Source organism: Falco rusticolus, chromosome Z (assembly GCF_015220075.1).
Source record: "Falco rusticolus isolate bFalRus1 chromosome Z, bFalRus1.pri, whole genome shotgun sequence".
Lineage (NCBI taxonomy): Eukaryota > Metazoa > Chordata > Aves > Falconiformes > Falconidae > Falco > Falco rusticolus.
The window spans coordinates 31,344,044-31,361,777 of record NC_051210.1 but is presented as its reverse complement, the minus strand read 5'-3'; the positions used below and the strand labels follow the sequence as shown (position 1 = coordinate 31,361,777).

Genomic DNA, 17,734 nt, shown 5'->3' with positions numbered 1-17,734 from the left:
TTTAAACACAAAATGGTTTGGACTGATAATGACACTTAGGTAGCATTTTAGGAATCCCTGTTCTGAAGATGTCATCCGTCAGACTGTAAACAGAATAGGTGTCCTAGGTACTTACGGCCATAGCTTATGTGACATATTATATATAAGACTATTTAACTTTGCAGTAGTCAGTATTTTCCCACTATTCCTGTCACTCTTCCACAAAGGATATTAAAAGAGAGAACAGTAAAAGCTGGAAAATACAAGAGCTCAACCTCTAGCTCTATTCTACCAAGAAGCACAAGTTTTATACTGGTATCTTCTACTGGTATCTTTCCCTAGCAGTCACTAGGGAAAAAGGAGGAGGGTATTCTAGATATGCTCTCTGGAGCAGTCCGTTTAGTCTATGCCACCACACTGCTTGTGTCCTGCATTACAAGAAAAAAGTGGAGATGTATGAAACAGAGGTGCAGGGAAGGTTCTCAAGCTCAGCATGTTACCTTTCAAAAGGTTCAGCATGAACCATGAGGCTATCTCCATAAGCCTTTTTTTTTTTTTTTTATAAGACTGTTCATGCTTAAAGGTCAATTTTCCATATCAGGCAGGAAGGCCACACACTCCTCTGGGCAGCGGGAAGCTTTCTGGAAAGGACAAGAAAATGGTCTCAAACACTTCCACAGAGTTCCAGCTACTGGTTATGATTTTTTGAATGTTCAGTCTGTGGTCTAAGAACAGGGATGCAGTGAGAAGCCAGACTTTTAACAGCTTCAGCTTTCTCCATCTATGACAGAAGTAATACCAAAATCTCACCAACTGCGACTAAACAGTTGCAAAAGATGTTTCAAGGTAGTTAGCAGAAAGGTTTTCAGATTTAAATAAATTTCAAGGGTAGGGTAAAATAGGACTTAATCTAGAAAAGTAACAAAACTCACAAGACCAAAACCAAAACCAACAAAGACTGCAACCAAAGATATTTTTTTTTCTGGGATGGGATTCAAGTTCTGTTACTGATCTCCTGTGACACAGCTCTCCAGTCTGTGTGGACCTTATTTAGGTGGCTTACAATTCCACTCACAACTAGTTCTTAACCAATAACTAATAATAGTAGTAAATATTATCAGCAGTGTGCTAAATATCACAATCTAGCATATTAGTGCACAGTGAACTGGTCTTATCTATCATCTCCGTGTGTTAGCAAGGCTTCACAGTCAAGTCAACCATCACTCCAAAGCATTCCTTAAAGAAATCATAACTCTTCCAGAAAAGCCATTTCACCAGCACACATACTCCTTAAAGTATTGCAGTCCTAGAAATTCAGAGCAAAGCTCATTTTACAACTAGCTGCGCTATGGATACAGACCTTTTGATAGCAGAAAAAAAGCAAACAGCAGGTAGATAATTATTTAGGGTGACTCCCTTGCAAACATTACTGATAATAACCTCCCCTTCACAGCAAATCACTACATATGAACTGCATCACTTTAGATTACATTAAGGCTACATGTGATTTTAAAATAAATGGTCTTTTTGCATGAATTTAGCGTTGCAGGATTTAACAGTCCTCCAATTTGACTGGGAATCTAAAAAAAATCACCTTGCAATCACACACAGAACTGCAGCTTAGTTTTCTTCTGTGAGAACTTGACCACAACAAAGAATAAGACGATGCCCCATTGTGTACTGCGGCAGCTAAGAAAATCACAGTTCCTCCATTTGGCCATGCCCTTCTTCATGCATGCTAGTGTCTGTGCACAACACCTTGACATGTCTTTGGGGGTATCTGTGTGCTTCAGAAGGCTAGATTTGCTGGCTTTTCCTGTATCAGTGGCTGGTACGGGTTGAGAGGGTACCACCTCAAGCAGAACTCCAGCCCAAGAAGCAACTGATGTCTCAGAAACATCAGCCCAAGAACTCAGACACTCTGCAGGCACAGGACCAAGACTCGGTGATTTTACATCAGTGACATGCTTTTGTCAAGACAGAAAGTTGCATTTCTTTGCAACATGGCGTTGGTGTGAAGATACAGATCCTAGACTGGTTTCCTTCCTCTCCCCACTACTGTTTCCTCAGCAGGACCCTGTGAAGACAGCTTAAGTGTGGCATTCTGGTTGACCTACACGTACTGGACTGTTTCAACACCCAAGCAGAGATGCGGTTTGTGATTATACTCATGCAGAAAGTAAACCTTCCGGTATGCAACAGCTTAGGAAAACTGCTTCCAGACTAAAGCAAGCAGCAAGGATCAATGCCTGTAGCAAGTCAACAGGATGATGTCTCAGCTGCCCCCTATACATAGATGTACATGTTTCTAAACTTTTAGCAACACATGGACAACAGCAGGTTCTCCACTGTGCAACTCACTGTTGCAATGTCTTTCAGAAACCTACATTTAGTTTGTCACACATGACCACTTTGTGGGGAAGTTGCTTCTGTCCCGACTTTTGAGTTACTACCAGCCATTATGAAGAAAAGTTTCACAACACAAACAGCTAGCTGAAAGCCACTTTACAGGCACATTAAAAAGAGAGAGATCTTTGAAAGACAGGAGAGGAATAAGAGAATTAGCAAGACTTCTTGTCCTCCATAACATACCATAAGGGCCTAAGTCTCCATAAATTCAGATGTAATTCATCACCTTCACAGTGAAGTTTCACCATGTACAAGATTAACAAGTCTGTAAGAATCTTTAGCTTCTGCAATTTGTCACAGCAACATTTATCATAGTGCATCAAGTACAGTAAACCCTGCTGCAGTCCCACAACAAGGGACTGTGGCATTAGAAAAATCAGTCAACATTTGCAGGATTATTATGCACTGTGAAAACTTCCTGTTCAAGGCTTTTTCTGCTGATACAGGTCTTGCCAAATGTTAAAAAATGTGAATCCCTGTCAGATTTTACTGTCCACCTCTGCTGAAAGATGCACGGACACTGCACACAATACTAATCAGATGAAGAGACCAAAGAGTGTCAGAATAGCCTAGGAACTCTTCAAGACTCATTCTTAGTTATGGGAAAATAGCAAACAAAATGCTTGGAAAATGGAAGTGGTTTTGTACAAATCAAGTATGTACACAGATATGTCATACTCCAATTTGCCTACTTACTATACATAGAAACTCAGAGAATCAAGTAAGGGAAGAGCAAAATTATCCAGCAGCAGTTACAGCTGCACATAAGAATAATGAAAATGTAACTCATTGCTTTTCTTTTTTAACTTACACTCCAGAAGAAGAAGGACACATAAAATGCATTGAAGAATGACTTGCGTTACAAGTAGACAGTTGGATGGGGTTTTTTTCTTGCATGTTAATTTCAGCTATAGAGACATTTTCTCTAAGAAGCTACTGGATTCAAATGGCCAAGACTCAAGTAATGGCAGCCAAGTCACTGTTTCCAGCACAACTTGTAATTCAGACATAGCATGCATCTGTACTTCAGACACCACCAAACAACACCATATAGTTGTTCATATAGTTTATATAGATGTTTATATAGATGATGTAAGTATCATCAAGCTATGTAACTGATTAGAAATTAGTTGCCAAATAAAAATTCCACTTTAACAGCTGCAGAATGCCTCAGGACTTAACTTTGGGAGATCACTCCTTTGTCAAAGGTGAACAGACACAGTCAATCAGATACTTACATGAAAAAAAAATGGATGCCTTATGACTCTTCCTTCAGTCATGACATAAACAGGAACCAAGGTAACGAAGAACTGTAGTAGGGCCACCCTTAGATCTCGAACAGTGCGTGATAGTCCACAGTGATTTATGACATGCAGCGAAGAGTCCAAATCCTTTGAGGTATCTACCTCTTGCAAGACCATCAAAGGCTTATAACAAAATGTCACCACCACCATCAGAATCACCCCGCTCAGCAATCAGGACCTATCACCCCCAAACACCTACATTTCTCAAAGTATGCAAAGTAGTTGCATTTTGGGAATTGCTCTCTAAGCCTGCCAAATGGGCTCGACCCGGAGTCACAGTGAAAGTTCTAAGAACCACTCAGCAACCACCTGGTCCTGTCTGGACACCCTGTGATATTGACAAATTTCACTACCCGTTCTGCACTGGGGAGCAAACCAGCCAACTTTTCTAGTAACGACATCATCTGAATCAGTCCTAGCTGAGTACCTTCCCTGACTCACAGCAAGCAGGGGCAGATCTGGTGGGAGCTCCTCCCTCTGCCCAAGGAAGGAGTGAACAAGACCTCCCTCACCACAAACCCTCCTCCTTCTACTCCTTAAGACAGAAAAGATCTGATAAAAATTCAAAGAAATGAAAGTAATTTATGAATCAAACTATTTTGCTGTAGCACCTAAATAGGAAGGCACTTCACATATAGATCAAGACATCAGTTCAAGCACATTCGGAATCCAATGATAAACTGCAAGTGAGATGTGCACAGAAGCAAGCATCCCTCAGCCAAAACAGACAAAGGAAGGGACTGCACAATCTCCAGAACAGAGACTACACCTAGGGCACAGAAACAAAAAGGGATGTTTATTTGTCATGGGTTCACACCTGGAATGCAAAACCAGATCAGAAGGGCATGAGGCTAGCCTGCAAATCAAGTCATGCAGTGAGAATCTTTGTAAGAACTAGCAAACAGTGTGCACAAGTACACCTGGCAAGCATGGCACAGTTTTGAAGGGCAAAGGAAAATTCTATGAAGTGCTGAGTCCACTGAACATAAAATGGTTTTTTATTTCTTTTGAATTTTTTTTTCAATGACACACAGCCAACTTGCCTGCAGTTACTGGAAAGGAGCTACGTTGATGCAAATTACATAAAGAGTCTGGAAAAATTTTACCTAGTGTCTATCTTTTAGCATCTTACAGTAACCAAAGTTCCAATACCTAGAAGAAACAGACATGAAAAATGCTGCAACAAACCGAAGAGGGGGGGTGGGGGTGGGGTGGGGGGAAGGCAGGACAAACCAAAGAAGCCAAGATTTGGGAACACTTCAGGGGTAAAGTCAGAGTACTGATACATGTTAGAAGACAGTAACAATCAAACCTGATGGCTGCTGCAGCAGGCAAGCAGTCCTGAGTCTTGTTATATTAGTTTAAACTATTAGGTGCTTAGGCTATTCACACTTCTTTCCACTGTAGGTGCGGCAACCTCTAGCAGAATCAACAGGTAAAAAAAACCCCAACCATAGACACACACTATTCTCAGATTTGGTCATGTCGGTGTTAGATCCTGTGTCTTAGCCTAAATACCAGATAAAAGAAGGCATTTATGAAGGTAATCTGTCACTCTACAGAAGACATTTCTTTCCGACAACTCTACTACAAGAATAGTAGTGTCTGGCAGAGAGCTGGAGCCGCCAGCCTCACTAGTAACCTCTCATCAGTCATCATGGTAACTGAGCTGGCCTGTCAGCACTTCTACCACGAACAGATGTCCACTAGAACATCAAGCAGAGAGAGGCTGGACACAAGGCTGCTCTTGCAGAAAGTTCAAATGGGAGAGAGGTAACGTGTGGTGGTTTCCAGCTTTAACACCATCATGCTGAAAAGGGCAAGCTTGTTATAACCCTGCTGGGTTATAGCCCATTATAGCCCTGCCCTTAGCTGGGAAGGGGAATTGCAGTGATCTCTTGTGCCTTACAGATCCCCCCCACTTCTCCTTGGACGTTGTTAACTTATTCTAACCAGAAATGGTAAAATAAGTAAAGAACAAGTACTGCATTTATCACTGTCTTGTGTTCTACTGCAAGATCTTTACCTAGCCCTGTACTCATTTGCAAGTACAAGAACTGAAACAGCAGCATTCACGCATACGATTTTTACTAATTTTTCCAAGACACCCCCACCTCACTACACATACAGCAAAGCTAAGCATCTCACATCAACGTATCTACCAGGCAGCATTACCTCTCTCACTAGGGGAAGCAGGGCTGGGGGGGAAGTCTTTAGCAGTTCCTCCAGTCTTGCAGCATCTTTGCAGATAGGTGATGCCTGCCACATAGTAAAAGCCAGCTATTTTTCACCCAGTTATTATGTAACAGGCAGTGCTACAGATTGCATGCAGTCTGGTTCAGAATGCCTTTAAGAAGTCTTTACACCTGTGTTAAGGTCAAAATAATTTTTTATCTGTTCATTAGTATTTCCAACAGCAGAAAGTACTGTTACAGGCAATCATTTTAACCACTGAAAAAGGCTCTGGTGACATGATTAAACAGTTATACAATGATTAATATGGCTTCTACCTAATTTGCATATGCATTAAGAAAAGAAATATCCTCAGACCATCTCAGCTACAATAACATAATTACTACACGTTGTCATGACATTTCACATGTGCCAGGAATGACTATGCACGCTAAAAGAAAAAGCTCACACACTTGACTGCTGCAGCTCAACTTTCTGATTAGATAGCACTCATGTATCCCCAATAAAAGCAAGAAAAACTGTGAGTCTATCCCATTCTCCTTGAATTTCAAAGCATCAAGTGTAGCTTTCAGAAGAAGTACAGGATGTTTAACAGCTCCTGAGCAGCTTTAACAGATCTGAGCAACGGCTTGTACACATAAAGGATGTCTATGCCTCCTTGGCTCCTCGTAGAATCCCCCATTTTCACCAGCTGGCACAGACGCATATCCCCATTTAAGTTTTGCCTCTGAGTTCAAGCAGAGTTTTTAGCACAGTTTCACATAGGGGAGCGGGCCCCCCTCTGCAGCTGGATCTGCTCAGGAGAAGTCCTTCCCTCCCCCAGCGGTGGGCCGCCCGCGGCCTCGCGCCGAGGGGCTTCTGGTGGGGTGAACCTCACACTCTGACAGACCCTTCCCACGGCACCCTGCCACAGGGCTGGACAGCGCTGTGCTAGCGGCTATGCTCAAAACACACAGGTGCAGCAGAAGCAGGTAGGCAGTAGTACCGAGCAAGGGATCTAAAGCTTTCAGAAACTTATTGAGGATTATGTCTATCAGAGGAAATAGTTCCTTTGCTATTCTCTTCTACTAGTAAAAACTTGACAAAGAAATAAACCACACCAATTCTTCCCAACCAGAAAAACATTTCACATTCTAGCGCTGACTCTTTCTGTCTCTAGAGTATTGCAGAAAGCTTCTTCAGAACAAAGTAGACCAAGAAGCAAGATACACAGATTTCTACTGAAAAATAAATCTACTTCTCTGTAATATTTCTGCGATTTATTCAAACAGTATACAATGGAATTACCACTTTGATAGCTAACCCACCCCAAATCTGAGCCCTTTTCTGTATAGCACTGAACTGTTACTATACTACATAAAGAGCAAACACTACTGGAATGTACACAGTGAAGGAAAAAAAAGTAACGCCATTCTTGCCAAAGTAACCATTCCCTACTAACGTGTTATCTAGAAAAATAAGGTCTAAGCAACGTCCAAAAGTGTTCAAGTTTCAATAAATAACTATCAATGCCCCAAGTTTGCACTGGCACAAGAAATATGGAGCATACAGTTTAGAAAAGTATTTTCATATGACTGAGTCAGCAATGCATTTCATCTTGCTTAAGATTTACAACAAAAAACATTTTCCTCCAGGGTTCGATTTTAAAACCGAAACTGTGCAAGTGCAAGAGCACCCCACATAGCAGTCTTAACTCTCAAAGGCAAATTAAAGCTCTAGAGAAAGGACGGTATTTTAAAAAAAGTTCTTTATCAATACCAAGAAAATATACATAGCCATATTATGTTTTAAATATATATATACACGCACATCTTTTCAAAAGGGTACGATTCTGGCTTTTTTTTTCTTTTTTTCTTTTTTTTTTTTTTAAGTGTGAAAAGCTTATCCATTGCTATACAGTTCAGTAAGGTGTATTAGGAAACACACTTTTTATATCCCCCATGAAAATAAAGTTGAATCTTTCTGTAAACAGGAATTTCCTTAATTTCCGAAATCTCTGCAGACCTCAAGTACTTCACTGAAAAAAAAACCAAACCGACCACCTGCCCCGAAACCACCCACAGAGACCCTCACCGTTAACCGCAACGTCGACAGACCTCGGGAAACGCTTAGCAACACCCGGCTCCTGCAACCGCCTTCTCCGGGCGCGAATAAATAATAATAATAATTAATAATAATAACAACAGGCGACCGGCGGCGGGCGAGCACCGCGGCCCGCGGTGGCTCCCGGCGGCGCCGGCGGCGGGCGGGGGGCAGCGGCCGGCTGGCGGCGGGGGTCCCTCCTCAGCAGGCGCTGGTCTCCGGCGCGGCGGCCGCCTCGGGGGGCGCCTCCCGGGGCTGGGCGGCGGCGGCGTTGGGAGGCGGGTGCCCGGCGGCGTTGATGTGGCAGCCGGAGGAGAGGTGGCTGCGGACGCGGCCCTGCAGCTGAGTGACCTGGGCGCGGAGGAGGTTGGCGGTGGCGGCCAGCTCGGCGTTCTGCCCCTTGAGCGCCTTCACCTTCTCCTCCAGCCGGGCGATGCGCTCCAGCTTCCGCCGGCGGCACTTGGAGGCGGCGATGCGGTTCCGCAGCCGCTTGCGCTCCGCCTTCAGCCGCTCCTGGCTCTCTGCGTCCAGAGGCGACAGCGACGGCGGCGTCGGCGCGCTGCTGCCGCCCTCCCCGCCCGCCGACGGCGGCACCTCGGGCACCGTCTGCGGCTCCTCCAGGGACCGCGCCGGCGGCAGCCGACCGCTCCCCAGACCCGCCGCCCCGAAGGCCAGGCCCGGCGGCGGCGGCGGCGGCGGCGGCGGCGGCGGCGGGGCTGAGGCGGCGGGGTAGGCGCTGCCCGAGGGGCTCAGCGGCCCCGCGGGGCTGAAGCCGCTCAAGTTGGTGTAGACGGCCGGCGGCTCGGCGGCGGCGGGGGCTCCCGGCGGCCCCGGGCGGGCGGTGCAGCAGGGTCCCGGCGTGGAGAGCGGCGGCGGCGGCGGCGCCGCCAGGAGCTGGTTTTGCTTGTGCAGGTCGGCCAGGGCCTTAACGAAACCGTCGGCGAAACCCTCCTGCTCCTGCGTCACCGGCTGCCGGTAGAGAAACGGCCCCGCCGCCGCCGCCCCGCCGCTCCCCGCCCCGGGCGCCGCTGGCCCCGGGCTGCCGGCCCCCAGCCCCGCGCCCCCCTGGATCAGCAGCTGCTCCAGATCGGCGGCCGGCGGCAGTTTCAGCAGCGGCAGCTCCGCGGCCGAGCCCAGCGCGGCCTCCGGGCCGCCGCGGGCCGCCGCCGCCGCCCCGCCGCCGCCCGCCGGCTCGGCGGAGCCAGCGGGCGGCGGCGGGGCGGCGGCGGCGGCGGGCGGCGGCGGGGGCAGCAAGCGCAGAGCCGCCGCGCTGCCGCGGGCGCCGGCGGGCGAGCGAAGGGCGAAGGGCCCCGGGAGCGGCGCGGGGGCGGCGGCCGCCAGGTCCCGCTTCTTCCCGGCGCCCAGCAGCAGCTTCTGCCCCGCCGCCGCCGCATCGGCTCCGGGTCCGCCGGCGGTACCGAAACTCGGCAGCGGCACGAAGTCGGGCAGCAGCTCCAGTCCTTCCTCGGGGTAAAACGGCGCCTCCATCTTCACGGCGGATCGCCCGCTACGCCCGCCGCTCATACTGCCGCCCTCGCCGGCCGGCGGCGGCGGCGGCGGCTCCGGCGCGGGGCGGGCCGGGCTGGGCGCCTGCTCCGCGGGGCCGGCCGCCCTCGGCTGGCAGCGGGGACTGAGTCGCCTCCCGGAGCCACCGGCCCCACGCCACGCCCCGGGCCCGCCGACTGCCCGCCCCGCCGCCACCTCCCCGCCGCCGCCGCTGGTCCCCGCGCTCCTTCCCCCGCCCGCCGGGCTTGCGCGAAAGGGCCTCCCGCCGCAGCCCCGGTGCCGCCGCGGTGCAGCGCCCGAGGTGAGCCCCCGCTGCGCTCCCCCGAACGCTCGCCCGGCGGCTGCGGCGCAGGAGAGGCGGCTGCGGCCGGGACGAGGGGTTTCCCGTGGGCATTACCCGGGGATGCTTCGGCCACGGCACGCATCCTGCGAGGGGAGAGGGAGCAGAGCGCACGCGTGGCGGGGGCTCCCGCGTCGGGTCCGTGACGGACGGGTGCAGGGTAGTGGTGCAGGTGTCGAGGGTTAACGCTTCCCGACAGCGAGGGGCTGAGGAGTCTGTCGGGGAGACGCTGGGCCGTCGGGAAGCGTGCCGACTCGTCAAAACAAAAGCCTCTCGCAAGAAGGAGATGGATCTGACGTGGCCTTTCTTCTGGGGGAGAAAAAAAAAAAGTTTAAAGAAGAGTTTGAAACGGCTTAGACGTCTTTTCAACTTTCTTGAAACGTTAAAGTATTCCTTTTCAGTTTGGATGTGTTACTTGTTATCTTTCCCTTGAGGCAATTCCCCCTGGCCCTCTCCAAGTCTCTCAAATTCTTACACAATGAGGAAATTGCTTTCCACCCAGCCTTTTAAAAATCCTTTCTGCTGGGGATACCAACGCGATCTTGACAGAGCTGCTGAAAGCTCTCTTCTAAGTGGACTTGCTGACCCAGGGCCTGGGTGGCTCATCTACAAATACATCTGCTCTCCCCATACGTGGTGGGATCCACCAGCATCCCCTCAGTTAGGTGTCACCCTGCCGCAATCTGCTCATGCTTTCTCCCTGGACATTTCCTCTCTGCACACTGAGACCAAATGCCTCTTCTCCCAAGGTCTGTTGACACTGCTGTGCTCTGCTGTAGTCCCACCATGTACACGACCACGCTGAGCCTCCACTGTGCCTAGGTTTGCTCCAAAACTGGGAGCAGGGGGGGAGGCAGAGAGACCAGTGTCAAGTCAGGAAGGACTTTGCCCCAGACACACCACTTCAGATCCATAGGAGATCCGGAGTCTAAGCACACTAGCTAAGGCCTTGGTGACCTTGACTCACATACCTCGGGGCCCCCAACTACACACCCAGCCCGTGGGACAGGAGCTCTATTTCAACTTGGCCCACAGCCTTCAGTCCCTGCCCAGCTACGTCACAGGTGCTCCTCTCTCCAGCCCCATCTCCTGGGTGGACCTCGGACCTGTGTTTGCAGTTTTGCTCCTGGCACCGTTTCCCACTGCTCCTGCCTGGACTCCCTGGGTGGACTTCGTACCTGGTTCACACCTCGCTTCGTTTGGGTGTGTCAGTGGGTCCAGCCAACACTGCCTGCCCTGCCCACCCGGCTCAGGTGCTGCAGGGCACGCCCAGGCTGGTGAGGGCCACCACCTTGGCTCCAGCTACCCCCAGCTCATCTTCCCCCATGGAAGATGCCCTTCCTGCTGCTCCCGGAGGCTGTGGCAGAATCGGTGCCCAGAAAACTGGTGGCAGCAAGACTCCAGTGAGAAGAAAGCCATCAGGCAAAAGCAGAAACAGAGGCATTTGCATGGATAGGGGAAGACTAAGCACATCTTTCTTGGTGAGGAAGGTGGTGCTAGAAAGAGATTATTTTTATTTCCTTGTCTTTTTGCTGACCTAGCAGCAGAGGGGCAGAGCTAGCAGTGCTCAAGCCAACACAGAGTACTGAAAGCAGCTGATGCGAGTGGCTTTGTGGAAGGGTTGCTGTGGCTGCTGGCTGTGTGGGCTTTTCGTGTCATACTCCTGGGCAAGCAAATGGCAGCGACTGGTACCTTCTCTGCAGCTGGGAAAACAGGGCTGTCAAAGCGGAGGAGCCGTAGCCTCCAAGCTAAAGTTAGTAAAGCTTCTCTTTTTTCTGTTACGAAGCAAGTACAGAGAGGAAAAGTAGACTGCAGAGAAAATGAGGTCCTGGGTGGGGACAGAGAAAAAGCTGAGGAGGTTCACTTGACTTGGGGGTCATTGTCAGTGAAATTCTAGCTATGATGTGATATATGACAGAAACAACACTAAAGCTAGGTCCCTTCATCAGTCTTCTGACAACTTGTCGGTCAGTTATATAGGACCATTTCAGTCGCTGATCTAATGCAGCGCTGGAAGGTGAGCCTACAGAACAGAAAGATGGAGAAGCTGCTTGAAATAAACTTAAATGTAGCAACACATCGATGTACTTAGATTGCTGTCATATACTTGCTGATACACCTGCAAGCCAAGTTTTGGTGGGTGAAATAGAGTTGTTTTACACATCCTTAATGCAACTGTGCGTTACGGCAACGCTGCCTTTCGGCTCTTTTCTGCTTCCCACCCACCCCTCGCTTTTTGTGAAGAGTGTCTGGAAACCCTCCAGGGCTCACAGAACCAGCTTCCTCCCCTGTGACAACGGCGTCGTGCACGCCCGCCCGTCCGCCCGCAGCGCCGCCTGCCGGGTGGGACGAGCATACTCCACCAGAGACCCGGGCACCGCCGGGGCCCAAGAGCCCCCGGACGGGCCTCCCTCCCCGCAGGCAGGGCCGCAGCGCAGGCACGGCTCCCGCCGGCCTCGGTAGGCCTCGGCCCGCGGTGGGCCCCGGCCCCCTCCGCCGCGGCCCGCGGGGGCGCGGGTCTCCGCAGGCCCGTCCGTCCCTCGCCTCAGCCCCGCGGGCGCTCCCCGGCGGACAGCGGAGGCCAGGGCAGGCGGGGGTGGGCGGCGGGGGGGTGCCGCGTCCGCCGCTGCCCAGATGTGCCAGGGACTGGGGGGGCAGGGAGGGGGGGAGAGGGCAGGGCACAGGCGGGGGGCGGAGCGGGTGGAACTTCACCTCGCGCTCGCACGCAGCGGTCTGATTGGAGGGCCTGCTGAGGAAGCTCCGCCCCCTCGCGGAGGCCCGCCAATGGGCGACCGCGGGGTTGCGCTGAAGTTGGCGCCGCCATCTTGGAATTGGGAGAGGCCGCGTAACGTTCCTGTCGCTCTCGGAGGGTCACGGGCGCGGGGGGGGGAGGAGGAGGAGGAGGACGGGCGCCCGGCGGTGAATTAACGGCGGCCGCCAACTCGCCTCCCTGCCGCCGGGCCGCGGCGGGCGCGGGGGAGGAAGGATGGTGCAGTCCTGTTCCGCCTACCGCTGCCGGAACCGATACGACAAAGAGAAGCCCATCTCCTTCCATAAGTGAGTGCGGGCGTGGCCGGGCGGGGCCGGGGCGGGGCCGGGCGGGGGCGTGGCCGGGGCCGCAGCGCGCCCGCCAGGAGCGCAGGGGGCGTGCCGGTGGGGGGCGGGGCGTAGCGGTCGCCTGCGGCCGCCGAGAGGGAGCCCCGCCGGGCCCCCGAGCGCCGCTCCTTCCCAGCCCCGGGGGTCTGCCCGAGGAGAGCCGAGCGGCGGCGCGCTGTGCTGCTCTTCCCAGGGCGATGGGGAGCGCCCCCCGCCCCGTTCTCAGGCAGCGGAGACCCCGTCCCGCCCCGCCTGCGCCGTCCGGGCCGGCAGGAGGGGTTTGGCTCCCGAATGAGCCCGTCGGAGGAAGAAGCGAGCGATCGTGCAGTCAGTTACAGCGGTGCTTGGCAGTAACCCGACCCCGTGTTAAAAAGCTTTCCAGAAAAGCTGAAAGTACTTCTTGCTTACAGGTTTCCTCTTACAAGACCTGATCTTTGCAAGAAATGGGAAGCCGCTGTTAAAAGGAAAAACTTCAAGCCAACCAAGTACAGCAGCATTTGTTCAGAACACTTTACTCCCGATTGCTTTAAAAGGGAATGCAACAACAAGCTTCTGAAAGAAAATGCTGTGCCCACAATATTTTGTTATACTGAACCCAATGAAAAGGTAAAGTCAAAGCACTCGCGGTTTGAGATGGTGGAACGTGTGTGTGTTGCTTGCGTTAGCCTGGCAGGGCTTGGTGTAGCACAGCAGTGGGGAGAAGATGCAGGCTGAAGGATACTGGCTGAGCGTGTACACCTGGAGGCATGTGGAGGGCTGTAGTGGCTGAACTGTGTTGGACAGTTGGTCTCATTTGCTTTGACAAGAGCAGAAATGTAGGCTGTCCGAGGCTCTGGAGCACGTAGAGCGTTGTGCAGATGTGCAGTAGCTCTGATCTGCTCTTGTGTGCATACGCAGAAGCTTTGTGCAGTGAGATGCAGAGGGGCAGAACAGTAGCTGCACCTGCTGCCTGTCTGGGCTGAGAACATCTCTGTCTTGCCTTCACAGTTACCCTCTGCTCGTAAGCCAGACTGGTCCCTAACTGGTCTCTGAACTTATCATGGTAGACCCCTGTGAGGTGCATGGTTCCCTTCACTGTACTGCTAAAAGCAGCTTACCATGAGTTGCAAATCAGTTATGAGTTCTTCCTTCTCAGTGTAGTAACTGCAAGACAAGAATGCGAAGGATTGATTCCTAACTCCTATAAAGAATATAAAATATTAAGTCTCTTGCCACTCTGCTGTAGAGGAAGTGGCAAAGGAGAGAACGGATAGAATAGGTCTGGGGAGTGAAAGGCTCAAATGGGATGAAGTGCACAGAGGAAAACTGGGGCTTTTGTGTTTTGTTTTTTTCTTTATATACAATATTGGTTTTGATGAAGAAATAAAAGGGAAATGTATTTGAAAAATGAAAAGTGGCTAATAACAGAGAAGGGAATATAAGCAGAAGGTTTATAAGACAATTTCCAGGTAAGTACGACTGTGTTTTTTGTTTGACTATGCTTCTCTGCTATCAGTATGACATGTTTTCCTTGTCACGTGTAAAATAGTTGCAAAATTTTTCACAGTCTGATAGTTGAGTGGGTGTATAGGGTAATCTGCAAAAGTGGGATTGGTACAGCAGGATTAGTGGTAAGCCACATTCCCCATTTCATTATCATGCCTAGATCTACAAAACCACAAAATGTGCCTTTTAATTATGGAGAAGGATTTAATGCTATTCTTGTTTATCTCATGGCACATTTAGATGAACTGCCACATATGCTCAAGAAGTAACATAGTAATGAAGAATACTAGTGGTTGTTTTGGAATTGAATCCACACTGATTTTGAAATATAGGTTTTTACCTTTTGTACTATGTAATTTGAAATACTTCCTTTTCTTTACTTATGTCTTAGGAGAACCATTTATTGGCTGTAAGAACTAATTAGAATTCTCTTACGGTGTGTCAGTGATACCAATGATCTGTTCTCCATGATACGTTGTGGCGATGGAAACATATTTATAGAGGTAGCATGTATTGGATAAGCTGCAAATGAAGTCTGCATGAATTCAGCTGTCCAGCAATGATATGGGTTTTGTGTGCTTCCAACAAGGGTGAATTTCTCTGCCAATTACATCTTTGCCTTGTAGATTTTTTTAGTAGAAAGATTGAAAGTGGTAGCTGATAGGGTCAGACTGTTAGCAGCAATTTCTTATAACTGAGAAATAAGACTGGTAGTTGGCTGGTTTTGTACAAGTGGTCAGTAATATTTGGCTGCGCATGGAACTTCCCTTCAACACCAATCACAAAACTGCCTTCTTAGTTACTGTCTGTCAAGTGTTGTAGTTTTTACAAGAGGCATATCTAGACACACCCCCCCCCCCCCCCAGTATTGAGTATTAGGCTGTTTGCATGTTAAGTCAAGGAAGTTAATGATGTGACCTTCAGATCTGATGAGCTTGATGTTCAGATGATGAGTATTGCCAGTTGCTTTTATACTGAGCATTGTCCCTGTCCTTATGCTTTTATGTGTAGTAATAATGGCAACAGGTGGATAGTTAAAAAATTGGTTCAGTACCTCTTTCACTGACAATGTCTTAAGCTTTCTTTTTCACAGGCAATAAGCAAGCTCTTTTGTTTAAACAGTCCTGGTTTTTTTTTATCATCATGTGTAGGGAAGCATTTCTGAGTTACACTGCATTCCTGTGGGACAGAAAGAATCTGATTCTCTGCTCTGGCCTGTACTCAGGTGGTGTGGGATCTGTGTTGTCCTGAACGGTACAAGTGAACCTATTGAGAGCAGTACAGTGAGGACTGCAGTTCCATGTGGAGTTGAGCCAGTTGATGTTCTGCTGCTGCCAAAAGGGAGGATCATGCTTCTCCCTTCTCCGTCCCATCTGCCAGCTGTGCAGTCTTGTTTCTTGCTCCTTCCACACACCAGTGCAGGTGTAGTTCATACCTCCTGCTTCATTGCTTTGACTTTTAATAAAGGACAGGAGTTCTCATCAGTGATGGTTGGAGAGCAAATAGCCTTCTGTCATCTTAGCAACTTGCTATGTTTGAGCAAAGAGTAAATATGAGGGCTGGGAGGGCTGCTCTGCTCTTGAGAAGCTGTTTATTTTGGCTCATCATGTCTCTTGAAACCAAGCCCTTACACTACAGCCCAAAACCAGTGACACGGTCCCTTCCAGTTGTTGAGAGGCAGGTCTTGGTGTGTCTGACTCCTCTGCCAGCTTTATCAGCCCTCTCAGTAGGTGACCCTTACTCTATCTGAGCAGGTGGTTATCTGCTTCTGCTGTGTTTTTGATTTAAGTTAGCTGGTAGGTTCAAAGCAGATAATGGTAAGACGCAGCAGAAAGGAGGAGGGATAAAGAGGAATGGGGTGGCAGTGATGAGTTATCAGGTCAGCTGAACTCAGTTTTGCGGAACTGTAGCCTGTGTTCTTCCTTCTTAGCTAATTGTGGGTATGTATTTGACTTGTCTTCAGGTGAGAGTAATTACTATGTTATTAAGTTTTTTATTTATTTGAGACATCAAGAACTTGAGTTTCAAAGAGCTCTGAAAATGAAGCTGCTTAAAAATGGCTCCATTTTGAGAAGCCAGACAAAACAGACCCGGAACTGTTTGTCAGTTTTGAAAATGAAGGCTTTGAAACTTGTTTTATTAATTTCAGTCATGGTTGTTTATGTTATTCTGGGACTGTAGTAAGGAAGTTGTGTGGTAAACAATGTTAAATGTGAAAATGTACTTTTTTTTTTCTTGCTGTTTCTAGGCTGATGAATTTGCAGAACAGACAGAAGATCCACTACCACCTCCTCCACTGCCATCGCCGCCACCACCACCAGCAGCAACTCCAGTACTGCTGCAGTCTCCATCAACTCCTTTTCATTTGTCTCAAATAGATGCCAGATTTGTAGATCCAAGTATTGGATTATTGATGCCTCCCCTCCAGACCCCTAGCAATCTTGCTGTTTTTTGTGATCACAACTATACTGTGGAGGATACAGTTCATCAGCGGAAAAGAATTCAGCAGCTGGAGGAACAAGTTGAAAAACTGCGGAAGAAGCTCAAGACAGCACAACAGCGATGCCGGCGTCAGGAAAGACAGATTGAAAAACTGAGAGAGATCGTTCAGTTTCAGAAAGAAAAAGACATATTGACAGGAAAAGGCTATGTGATTCTGCCCAATGACTATTTTGAAGTTGTAGAAGTACCTGCCTAGAAGTCATGAACATCAGTTTTCACTTTGCTAGGCCAAAAAATTTAGTTTAAAAATGAAATGCTCCTTACTTCTGTGTATAAGACTCTTCAGAATTCTAAAATAATAAATAAGTCATACAAATGAGATCACGTTTTCTTCGTTGTTGTTTGTTTCATACACTTTTAATATATTGAAAATGCCAGCATCTGAGAATTAGACTATGTGTTTAGTTTACAAAATCTGCTTTGCAGAAGAAAAGGATACAAGGTTGAATACTTTTAAAATCTATTAATTTTTTTTCTTTTTCAATGCAAAGCTTTGTCAAGACATTTAATGTCAGCTTTGGTGATCTGCAGGAAGTGTAGTTTTCACTGATTTCAGATGGAGCAGAATTAGGCCAGCTAAGAACACATGCAAGTGCTGCAGAAACATAAAGATAAGATACATGTTTCCACCTGGGAAAACTTCCAACCTCACTTTGCTATGCCTTCAAAGCCCTGCAAAATGTCTAAATTCCTGGATCTCTTTGGTGAATTATGTAAATTAACTTCTTTCAGATTAACCTTTCACCACATCTGTGTTGTGAGTGAGATGAGGAGAATTCATTAGCATAGCTGATGAGAGCTCTAGAAGAGGCATTTGTTTTGAAGGCACTTAAATGTA

The 17,734-nt window shown here is 49.0% G+C and overlaps 2 protein-coding genes across 2 annotated transcripts; one reads left to right on the top strand and one right to left on the bottom strand.

Annotated features, from left to right (window-relative positions):
- Positions 1–524: 524 nt before the first annotated feature.
- Positions 525–12,637, bottom strand: LOC119141491 (transcription factor jun-D-like). The gene is made up of 3 exons (XM_037373869.1): positions 12,526–12,637; positions 9,629–10,122; positions 525–9,158 (listed from the first exon to the last, which is right to left on the bottom strand). The coding sequence occupies exons 1-3, from the start codon at positions 12,635–12,637 to the stop codon at positions 8,169–8,171; spliced, it is 1,596 nt and encodes a 531-aa protein (XP_037229766.1). The 3' UTR covers positions 525–8,168.
- Positions 12,633–17,217, top strand: THAP1 (THAP domain containing 1). The gene is made up of 3 exons (XM_037374348.1): positions 12,633–12,870; positions 13,320–13,515; positions 16,643–17,217. The coding sequence occupies exons 1-3, from the start codon at positions 12,800–12,802 to the stop codon at positions 17,090–17,092; spliced, it is 717 nt and encodes a 238-aa protein (XP_037230245.1). The 5' UTR covers positions 12,633–12,799; the 3' UTR covers positions 17,093–17,217.
- Positions 17,218–17,734: the final 517 nt, after the last annotated feature.

What these genes read in the sequence shown, in the direction of transcription:
- THAP1 (XM_037374348.1), top strand. Translation starts at nt 12,800, where the DNA reads ATGGTGCAGTCCTGTTCCGCCTACCGCTGCCGGAACCGATACGACAAA. An exon ending in AAGCCCATCTCCTTCCATAA is followed by an intron (nt 12,871 to 13,319) that starts GTGAGTGCGGGC and finishes TCTTGCTTACAG; the next exon opens with GTTTCCTCTTACAAGACCTG. An exon ending in ATACTGAACCCAATGAAAAG is followed by an intron (nt 13,516 to 16,642) that starts GTAAAGTCAAAG and finishes TGCTGTTTCTAG; the next exon opens with GCTGATGAATTTGCAGAACA.
- LOC119141491 (XM_037373869.1), bottom strand. Translation starts at nt 12,637, where the DNA reads ATGGCGGCGCCAACTTCAGCGCAACCCCGCGGTCGCCCATTGGCGGGC. An exon ending in CCGCTGCGTGCGAGCGCGAG is followed by an intron (nt 10,123 to 12,525) that starts GTGAAGTTCCAC and finishes TTTCTCCCCCAG; the next exon opens with AAGAAAGGCCACGTCAGATC. An exon ending in CGGCGGGCCCGGGGCGTGGC is followed by an intron (nt 9,159 to 9,628) that starts GTGGGGCCGGTG and finishes GGCTCCGCCGAG; the next exon opens with CCGGCGGGCGGCGGCGGGGC.